Below are 10,712 nucleotides of genomic sequence, written 5' to 3'. Positions count from 1 at the left end.
AGAATTTTCCTCGCCACTGGTCGCTCACAGCTCAGGGCAGTCACCACCCAGCGAGAACAGCGGCGGGACCGCGGGCGGAGCAACAAGCCGCCGCCTGCTCCCGCCACACCGCCCGCTCCGCCGCGAGGCGGCTAACGCCTCCGCCATGGGCCCGCCCCCTGCAGCCAGGCGGCCCGTGATTGGCTGGAGGCTCTGCCCGTCCTGAGAGGCGGGTGCTTCGCCCGCAAGCCCGTGCTCCCATTGGTCGTGGTGGCCGCGGCAGCGCGCGCGGTCCGGGCGAGGAGGGGAAGCCGGTGGCCGCGGCGGCGGAACGGGCGGAGGCTGCCGGTTTCGTAACCGTCGCTCCTCCTAGCTGACTCGCGGGCTGCGAGGCCTGGGTCGGGTCGGGCCGAGCCGCTCGGGGCCGCTCAGAGTGGAGGCCGCCTGGGGGCGGGTGGGCTGGAGGCGCAGGTAAGGAGGCCGCGAACGGGCGGGCATTTAGGAGGAGGCCGCGGCGGAGCCGGCCGCTCGCGTGGGCGCGAGCCCGGTCCAGGGAGACCCGGCCCGGCCCGGCCTGAGGCGGCCGGTTGGCCCGGAAGGCCCCTTGTGACTCGAAGCGCGGGCGGGGGCCCCGCGCGGCGTCTGATGCAACCTGCCGGCAACACCCGGCGGGCTGAGCTCATCCCTGGCTGCGGCCCAGCGCCGCGGCGCCACCAGCCGACCCCCGCGCTCTCCCGGGCGCCCCTCGCTGCCGGCCAGGGACTGGATGGAGGACGTGGTGTGCCCCCCTCCAAAACCCGGCCCTCTGTTTGTGAAACGTGCAGCGTGACATGCCAGGCTCGTATTGGCCCCTGGGGATGAAGGGTGTTCCCAGAATAGCAGAAGGTGGACCATATCTTAGTTTAGTGCCACATAGGACATTTCCTGTCGTTCTAAAACGACTGAGTTTGGGGTGCTCTAGAACTCTGTTAGAAGTTAATAGAGTGATTTTATAGGAAAAGTAGTGTTTTTTTTTTTTTTTTGCAAATACAAAGCTTTACAGAAAGAATGTTTTGCTTGTTGGTGGAGATATTTGTCCTGCAGTTCACACTGGGACATCATTTAGGTGAACGTGCGATGACCAGGAGTTGACTACAAAAAGGGCAAGCAATGAGGTCCTTTAGCGTGATTGGAGGGAACACAGGAAAATAGCCAGCAGAAGTATCTAGGTGGAGAGGATGGGATTGCATCTATGAGGGGAGGGATGGTCATTTTTTCCAGGTAAGCGTTTGAAGTATTTGGCTTTCCTCTTGTTTGAGATTTGTGTTGTAAGCTGGCATTTTAAAATGTGTCAGTTTTAAAATTGGTGGGTAACACAAGAATTGAGAGCTTATGCTCACTTGAATCCTTACTTGAATATGTTATCATTTAATGTGATTCTCAAAGAAATGTGATTCCCAAAGAAAATTTTGAAATAAAATACCATAAGGGCTTGGTTTACTAAGAAATTTTCATTTAGAAGTTTCTTCTGTTGTTACTGGAGAGCTGGGGATTGTGCTTACTGGGGCAAACCTTCTGTCACTAACACCCCCCCCCCCCCATCCTCAGCTCTAAAAGCTCTTTTTTAAGATTTGATTAGTATTACCACTTGAATAGTATTTGAGATAAGCCATTCTTGAAGTTTAGTCCTCTGTTTCTAGAAAAACTGTAAACAAAGTTAAATAATTACAGGATGCTAGTGAGCTGAAGAATATTTCAGTTTCTTCTTTCCTGTTTCTGGTGGCCACACTTGACATTTATTTTCCTAAAAAAGAATAAGTGGGAACAAAATTTTATTCTTTCCTCCAGAATATCATTTCAGTTCTCAAGAATACATCATGATTGTCAGCAAGGCTCTGTGCTCTTGGGAAAGTGGTATATCCTTGGGGAGTTAAATGGCACCTCGTGAGCCCCTGAGAAGGATGCATAGGACCCTATGGGGATGAATTTGATTTTATTGTCTAAATTGCCTCATCCAATTAATAATAATAACTAGTGATGGCCACAATTCCAGGTTTACCCCTGGAAGTGATGGTTGCGTGGGTTCTTACATTAGTAGCTACATTGCTTCCCAGCCCTGTCAATTAAAAAAAAAATGAGCATGAACTCTTGATACATGTATATTTCTAGACAATCTGTATGTTGCTAATCACATCATAAGTAGGTTTAAAAGATGACGTTACAACAAACTTATGTACATTTTCTTCTCATACCCCAGTAGACCACTTATGTATTCCCTAAGGGATGCCCCCTCTTTCCCAGACCCTGCACTGATACTATCATGTGAAGATGAACAGAGCTCTGCCTCTAATTTAGTCTACAGAGAGGCCCACAGGAGAGCTGGAATTGACAAAGAAACTCCAGGAACAAGTTGGATAGAAGCATGAAGAGAAAATATAGACCATTGAGGAGACTCATAAGGGAGCAGGGGCTGGAGAAGGGTTAGGGCCTTGAATTTGATCCTGTAGTCTGGAGCCACAGATTTTCAGCAGGAGTGTGTGATACACTCAGGTTTGAGTACTAAATTGCTCTTGAGACAGTGTTTGGAGGGAATGCTACGAAATCAGAGACTAGTGCCCCTGAGAGATGATGTCATCTTGAGGTAATTTCTGTGGCATTGGGATCTAGAGTAATGATAGATTGGAGAGTTTTTGTTTTTGTCTTTGTTTTAGGTAGAATTGTCAGATCTTAATGATTGAACAGATCTGGGGCAAGGGAGCAGCTCCTTTGAAGAATGGACCTTCACTAAGGAAATTGAATGAAAAATTTATTTGAGGGGATTAGGATTCTAGGTATATGAAAAAAAAGTGACAGAAGAGCTAGAAAGATTCTTAAGCTGAAGCTTTAGAAATGTTTTTATTCTAATAGTCTAAGCTTTCAGTATGTTACTGATTTGAATGAACATTAATCGAATTAAGAAATTAAAAAATTAATTAAAAATTAATTTTTAATTAATAAATGAATTTAAAAATCTGTTACTCTTTTGGACCAACATTTTTAAGATCCAGTGTTAATCCGTCTATAAGAAGTGGCTTCAAACTCATTATCGCCAAAAATCACCTGGAGGTGCCCTTAAAGCAAGATTGTATAACCCTATACCCAGAATGAAATCAGAGGTCAGGGGCAACCCAATAATTTACTTTTTATTTTTTCTGTTCTTGGTACTGGGAATTGAATCTAGGGGCACTTTACCACTGAGCTACATCACCACTTTTTTTTATTATTTTTTTATAATCCTGAGACAGGGTATTTCTACCTGTCTCATTCTTCTGCTTTAGCCTCCTGAGTTGCTGAGAATACGGGCCTGCCCTATATGTCTAGCTGTATTTCTGAAATGTTCTTGAATGCTAATGATGCTGGTCTAGGGACCATACTTAAAGAACTACTGCTTTCAGCTTTCCTTTTGCTTCCTATTTGAATGATTCACATGCAAGGAAACAAGCCCCACCCTGCTTCCTGTAAACTGAACTTTGGAATAGTATTTGTCCACATAGGAGCCAGACTTCCATTTAGATTGTAATATCCAGATTTGAAATAAACTAATTTTTTATTTTGTTTTTCCAATTTTTTGTTTTTCAGTAAATGTGGAAGGAACAAAAAAATAAATGACAGTGGCTTGTTCAGTGTAAAAACAAAATTGATAATCTTTTGATGTTCACTTAGCTCTTTGATCCCTTTTACTTGATATTCTCTTTAAGAGCTATATTCTTGGGCTTGCCTATTTTTTTTTTAAACAATCATGGAGTTCTTTTTATTTACTTCAACTTTCTTTTTTGCCAGTTTGTAGTTTCAGTGAATATTCATTGTTTTTCAAGACAAAGGGCTCACCTCCTTTGTTCAGTCTAGTACCTTGGCAAGATGAGTCAGGCTGAGGTAAAAGAGCCCTTCCCCATTCCTGTATCTTTGGGTACATAAACAGGCATGAACATTACTGAATTGGGAGTCTGTAGTGAATAAAAGTTGTTAGTGAATGGAGTTCACAGTATGTTGGTAGTCGGAAGGCATCTTAGCATTCCACATCCCTCGCGTGTACAGGGGGAGATTGAAGCCCACAGAAGGGAAGGGTTAGCTATGCCTCACAGTGAAACAGAAGGAGAGGGAGCCAGAGCTGAGATAAGATTTGATCTGGTTTCTTGCCTGTATGTCACTGGGGTATTGCTGTCCCTGAACTTGGCCAAAATGACTGTAGAGATTAGCTTTAAGGACTTAAGAATATAACATACAAGAAAAATTTAAAAAGTAAATATATATCTTGGACCTTGATGTTCTTGATGTAAATCAAGATAAATTTGATTATGATTGTTAAGACAGTCCCAGGAGAGATGTTAAATTAAACAAGTTCTTAGAAATTGGTTAAAACACTTATTCACGTTATATCAACTAGATAAGCAATATTTTTAAATGGCAGCAAAAGTGGCTTCAGTTAATACTGAACACCCACTTTTTAACTGGAAGAAAAATTAGGCCATATAATTTTTTCAAGGGAAATTATGAAATGTCCACTATTAAAAGAGACTTGGAGTAGCTATCCATCCTGGCTTGCAAGGAAGCTTTCTGTCTTGCTTAGTGCTGGAGTGAGAACAGATTGAACCCAGTAGCTCAGGGCAGGTTGGGTGGCTTTTAAAATAATTCACAGTAATGATATATGGACCTTATATACAGCAAAGTTTTTTGATGTTGTTTTTTTGTGGTACTAGGGATGGAACCCAGGGCTTCACGGGTGGCAAGCACTCTACCTTTAACCTGCACCCTCAACCCTTTTTATTTTATTTTGAGACAGTTGCGCTAAGTTGTCCAGGGTAACCTCAAACTTGTGATCCTCCTGCCTCATTCTTTCTAGTAGCTAGTATCACAGGTGTGCACTACCATGTACCTGGCCTCAGTGAATTTTTCTTAACGATTCAATGGGGACATTTCATAATTCTGACTCCAGATTGTTTTTCCCCACTGATATAGTCTTAGCAGTTTTACGAAAAGAGAATAGGATAGTTTTATGGTTCAATACCATTGCTTTCTGAATTTCTAAGAGCTATGACTTCTTGGTGGATAGTTCACTTAGCTTTGTCATGATGATAGGGTAGGTGTGTTTCTATACTTCTTCAGGCAACTGTATAAACAGTTGGGTTCATGTCAAATCTGGGGAGTTTTTGAAACTGACTTCATTTCTATGGGTAACACCACAGCTTCAAAACTGGCATGTTCTCTATGCTCATTCAGAAGTGGGTGCAGGCACTGCAATTGTTTAGTCCTTTGTCCAGCCCGAGTCCCAGTATTTACACTTCTTGTATGTATTGTTAGGGCTTTTGTTTCTTTCCTTGTGGTTTCAGATTGGGTGTATTTAGATATTTTATTAATTATATCAGGGAGAAAAAAAACAGTTAAAAACATGATGGAATGGGAGAGCATATTTGGTATCTCAGAGTTCCTTAATCCAAGAAACTAGCTCAGTAAATAAAGAAGCAAAAATACCTTTTCAGATACCCTGTAAAGATAGCTAGGGAGAAAAGTCAACTTCTTGATGACTCACTGGCTACATATTAGAGTATGGAACATGCAGAGATCATAGAATAATATTCTTCATAAATACTGGGGACTGGACACTCCAGTATTCTATTTTGACTTGATCCACATTTAAACTTTTCCCCCTTTCATTGCGGGTGTCTCTTCTACCATATTTGAACTCAGCTTTTCCATGGTTAACCCAAATATCTCAAATTTCTCTCTGGCAGATTATCAAGTGCTATTAGTTCATTGTGCTACCTAATTAGTAGTATTCTGTTTGTTTGTTTTTTCCTATTCCTCCCCACCTTTTTTTAGCTATTCTGGAGATGGAATCTAGGGCCCCAAGCTTGCTAGGCATGCTCTATACCCCTGAGCTATATCCCAGCCCTTTATATTTTGAGAAGGTCTAAGTTGCCCAGGCAGATCTCAAACTTGCAAATCTTCCTGCCTCAGCCATTTGAGTAGCTGGGATTATAGGTAAGTATCACAATGCCTGGCTTTTTCCTCCATCCTCTTTTTTTCCTGATATCAGAGATGGGCAGTACCCTCAGGATTCAGGTGGGCTGGTTCACTCTTAGGGTGCTTCTGTACTAACTCACCTCTCTAAATTAAATGCTTTAGGTTTCTGAAACATTACAACAGTAGGCAGTTGCTGTAAACTTTTCACAGCATGGTGGACTGCAAGTTAGGTACTTGCAGATTTAATTTCATTTGATCTGTTATTTCAGATACTTTATGCATTTTATTTTCTTTTTAACTAGGTACAAGTGAAGATTTTTTTGGCAGTTTAGTTGGATACCATTGATCACCTGGCTCTCATTTCTGTCTGTTCTGTGTCGGCAAGAGAGTGCCCAAATGAGCAAGACATCACAGCAAAACAGTACTCCAGGGGTGAATGGAATAAGCGTTATTCATACTCAGGCACATGCCAGTGGCTTACAGCAGGTTCCTCAGCTGGTGCCTGCTGGCCCTGGGGGAGGAGGCAAAGCTGTGCCTCCAAGCAAGCAAAGCAAAAAGAGTTCACCCATGGATCGAAATAGCGATGAATATCGTCAAAGGAGAGAAAGGAACAACATGGCTGTGAAAAAGAGCCGATTGAAAAGCAAGCAGAAAGCACAGGATACACTACAAAGAGTGAATCAGCTCAAAGAAGAGAATGAACGGTTGGAAGCTAAAATTAAATTGCTGACAAAGGAATTAAGCGTACTAAAAGATTTATTTCTTGAGCATGCACACAACCTTGCAGACAACGTGCAGCCCATTAGCACTGAAAATACAACAACAAATTCTGATAACGCAGGACAGTAGACCTCACCCTTTCCAGACTTCACAAACTGTGGCTTGAACCATTAAAGGTGTGACAACCTGCACCACTCATACCAATGGCTCAATGTTGTCTTGATCCATTATTCAAAGATCCATTGGATATTATTTTCTAGGATCAGCACTGAAGAGTTGATTAGCCGTATAATTTAATTATCTGGTTTTGAATGATACAGATTTTTGTGGGGATCAAAAAACAAAATTTTAAGGTATATGGTAAAAAATATATATATCTTGGACCTTGATGTTCTTAATGTAAATCCTGACTTCCCCAGAAATCCTTATTTTTTAGGCTGGCAAAAGAAATGGGAAACTGGCAGGTCACACAGAAGGTACTTGGTTTTATGATTAATTGGGTTAAGAAAAATTAGGATTCCATCTATTTGTGATTTTTATCCTAAATTGTATATTATAAATCCTAAGGCTATAGAAATCAATCATAGTAATTTGGAATGATTTTATATATAGCACAAACCTTGTTTTAGCATAATTAGTACTGTTTTCCCCCCAAAGTACCAGTTTTTGAATAGTGATGTCAGGTTGAATAAAAAATCTCATCACCTCTTAAAAGCAGTATGCAGCAAATTGGCTTAAAAATGCACATGACATTTAAGAAGCAGATTTTTAAAAAATAAAAGTATAGCAAATATTGGGGATATTGTTTGGGTTATTGATTAGGCATTGCTTTGTGTCCTAAAAAAACATTTTTTACCAAAATTTTAGTTTCTGCAGATGCTAGTAGCTTCTTTTTTTGGGGGGGTGGGGGAGAGGTATCTTTTTGATAGCCAAGTTAGTAAATACAAGTCTTAACAGTTTGATGACATAAGCTCTGATTAAGATTTATTAGAATATTGGTTTAGCTGTTAGTTTCTTCTGTGTTGAAAATAACTGCCACAGGGCCATGATTTTTAAAGGCAAAAATTCTTGTGAAAGAACATTTTAGTATTTGATCTTAACCACATGATTATTAGAAAAATGTATCATCTCCATGCCATCTCCCAAAATAACAGTCTCTAAGAAAACTTGAAAGTATAAGGTTTTAACCTTTAATTTATTTCACTTAAATACATCTTTTTATATTGTTTTTGTGACTTTTTTCCTAGTTACTGGGCTCTTCTTCCAGACTTTATGTACCACTACTTCTGTTTATTCTTTTGTATGCTTTTATGGTCCATAAATTATTTTAGAAAGAAAATGCTGATAAAACTCAGGATATTGACATTTTTGTTGAGACTAAAAAATGGCAATCACTAATGTAGGGCATCTTGAGAGTCTGCCTTATTATCAATGTTGGTAGTTTAGATTGTCTTTAATCTTTTTTTCTTTTTCTTTTTTTTTTTTTAAAGCACAATTCTAGCTCAGATTTGTTTGGCTTCTGTGTGTTATTTTGTGCCTGGGATGGTGTCTAGACATGAGTCATATCTGATTAAAGTTTGTGTTACCAGGTATTTTATTTGAACATGGTCATTTCTGGCCAATTGCTGTTTCCTACTAGGACTTGGTATAATGTAACTAGACTGTAACGCAGATTGTGCCCTGGGTTTGGTGGAAGAGTGCTGACTCTGCAGTTCTCCTGGGCAGAAGACATCATTTTTTGCTGTGCAACTCAGCTGCTGCACATAAAACAAGAACTTAGTATTGTTGGAGATGCTTCTCAGGAGGGCTGTTAACCCTACAGAACCAGGAAACAGGGTAGGGAAGGATGGGGATTTAAAAAAAAAATTTTTCCCCTTCCCTTAGGGTCCATCACCAGTTTACTTTGCAATATTGATCTACTACTCATGAAGGTTGATAGGTGTTTGGAGTAACTAATGAGGATGCATCCACAGAATCCTACTGAATCTTTAAAAGCTAGTTCATGTTATATAATTAATTAGAGAGACAGTTAAGACCCTTGAATCTTTAAATACCTAAATAGATGTTACCAACATTTTACTCTCTCACTTAAAAAATTTCAGAAATGGATGTCCCCAAGGAATTTGTGGTTACCATGATACGATGATAAGCTATCTTGAAAAACAAGCTGTGGGAATAATCATCTGGAGTGTGTACTCAATATTTCAAATCAACATAAGATTGGAACATCTGAAAAAACTGATTCAAGCTTTCTTATTACCTGTATAAATCAAAACTTTTAACACAAGCAATTATGCATAGAATGAAAATGCTAACAATTGTCTTGACTACTTTACCGAAGTCAAGAGTGAAAGTTTTTAGTTTGATAGTTTTACCAGTATAAAAATGAGGGAAACTAAGTGTGGGAAATGACTAAGTTTAGAGCTTTGGGAATTATAAAGTGACTTTTTTTTTTAAACTTCTGTGTGTTACTTATGAACCATTAGGATTTGATCTGCTTTGTGGGCAGGTCTAGTGGTTTAGGAATTAGCCAGTAGTATAAATTTCCAGCTGATCCAAGTCTCCTGGGATAGGTGCTTTTTGACTGGTTTTGGCAGCATTTGAGCGGATCAGCTATTCCTATGTCTGGCCCCTTTCAGTCACTGGGACGCCAGCTCAGATACTTTGGACATTCTTACTGAGAAGTAGTAAGATTTTACTAAAATATGACCAGATTTTAAAAATTTGGGTCATGAGTGTGACATTCTCAAATTTATGTAAAAAGTAGAAGTATGTACAATTTGATATTAAAGGAAAGGAAATTATAGCAGCCTTTGATGTTTCTTAATCCCTGTTAGAGGGCTGAAACTTTGTACCTGAACAACCCATTTAGCATTCAGAGTGCTTTTGATGCCTTAGAAATAGGAAAAACAACTTTTTTTGTTTGTTTGACAAAAGCTAGGAAAGAGAAAGTCCATTCTCCAGCTAATTAGATCTGCCTCTCAGGAAAAACTACCAACTTGTTCTTTTGTTCCTGGCTTTCAGTTTGTGAGATTACTCTATTTTTTTAAATATAATTTTATTTCTTTCAATAAGTTTAAAATAAAGAAATTTGGAACAATCTCTGTATTTCATTGTGGATTTCTTTATATTAGATAACAGAAAGCGGTTCTGAAAATGTGCCGAAACCTTGCTGAGCTTCCTGCTCCCAGCCTGGGGTGGGGGTTGGGGAATAAGCAGAGGTGCTTTTGCCCACATTTACATACACTTCCCTTAGTGGACAGGGAAGTAGTTTTCTCTGAATGTGAATATATCTTCAGATATACTTTTAGTCACTGGGTCTAATTTAAACATGTCTACTACAATAGGGAAAGCAATGAATGGATTCTGCTAAATCACCCAGTGTCTCAGTGTATGATTTCTGTTCAGAGTGGTAATAAATTCCTGTTTTGAAGTAATGGATCACTGTAAGGCTTTCCCCCAACCATACAGTTTTAATATTACCATCTTCACTTACATGACATCATTTTGTAGAGATGAGTTTGCTGATTGAGTTGTTTCAAGGGAAGATGCCATTGAGATACTTTTCTATGATCCTTTGATTCTTTTCATGTCTTGGAAAATAAATTTCTACTCATAGCAGTTTCATGAAAACTGTAGTACAGTCATTTCTGTGGGTAGTATGTCCCACTTCATTTTTATGAATTAGGTATACTTTAGGATCCAATAATTTGTCCTGGGAAGTTTTATAGAGAGATTATTTCTTTGTTGAAGGTGCCAGGTCGTTCTTAACAACACTTTCAGACCAACTCTTTCACTGTATGAATCTGAAGAGTTCATAAGTATTTTATATGCACTTAAAGGAGAGCGCCAATCCCTAGATATTCTTTTATTGGAACCCAAACATCAAGACTTGCCACTCCCTTTGAAGCAGCTGTTAGAGCCTGGTGCCTTCGCACATCATCACCTCTCAGTTCTCCCTCAATGTGTTTTGGGGACCTGTCTGCTTCACTTCCCCTAGCCCTATCTTGTGGAGGGCTCTCCTCTCTAGCCTA

The 10,712-nt window shown here is 40.0% G+C and overlaps 1 protein-coding gene across 2 annotated transcripts; it reads left to right on the top strand.

Annotated features, from left to right (window-relative positions):
• The first annotated feature begins 321 nt into the window (after positions 1-321).
• On the top strand, positions 322-9,778 carry Cebpg (CCAAT enhancer binding protein gamma). 2 transcript variants are annotated; one of them, XM_046447936.2, is made up of 2 exons: positions 322-450; positions 6,261-9,778. In XM_046447936.2, the coding sequence occupies exon 2, from the start codon at positions 6,355-6,357 to the stop codon at positions 6,805-6,807; it is 453 nt and encodes a 150-aa protein (XP_046303892.1). In that variant the 5' UTR covers positions 322-450; positions 6,261-6,354; the 3' UTR covers positions 6,808-9,778. The 2 variants fall into 2 exon arrangements, with proteins under 2 accessions (XP_046303892.1, XP_046303893.1); XM_046447937.2 differs by lacking the exon at positions 322-450 and adding an exon at positions 713-1,239.
• The last annotated feature ends 934 nt before the right edge of the window (positions 9,779-10,712 follow it).

The sequence above is a fragment of the Marmota monax genome, unplaced genomic scaffold (assembly GCF_021218885.2).
Source record: "Marmota monax isolate L192 unplaced genomic scaffold, Marmota_monax_Labrador192_F-V1.1 WCK01_AAM20220418_F8-fsc00101, whole genome shotgun sequence".
Lineage (NCBI taxonomy): Eukaryota > Metazoa > Chordata > Mammalia > Rodentia > Sciuridae > Marmota > Marmota monax.
The sequence above is the reverse complement of the archived record's forward strand: the minus strand, read 5'-3'. Positions and strand labels throughout refer to the sequence as shown.

Bases quoted from the DNA above. Each gene is read 5' to 3' on its own strand.
- Cebpg (XM_046447936.2), top strand. From the start codon at position 6,355: ATGAGCAAGACATCACAGCAAAACAGTACTCCAGGGGTGAATGGAATA.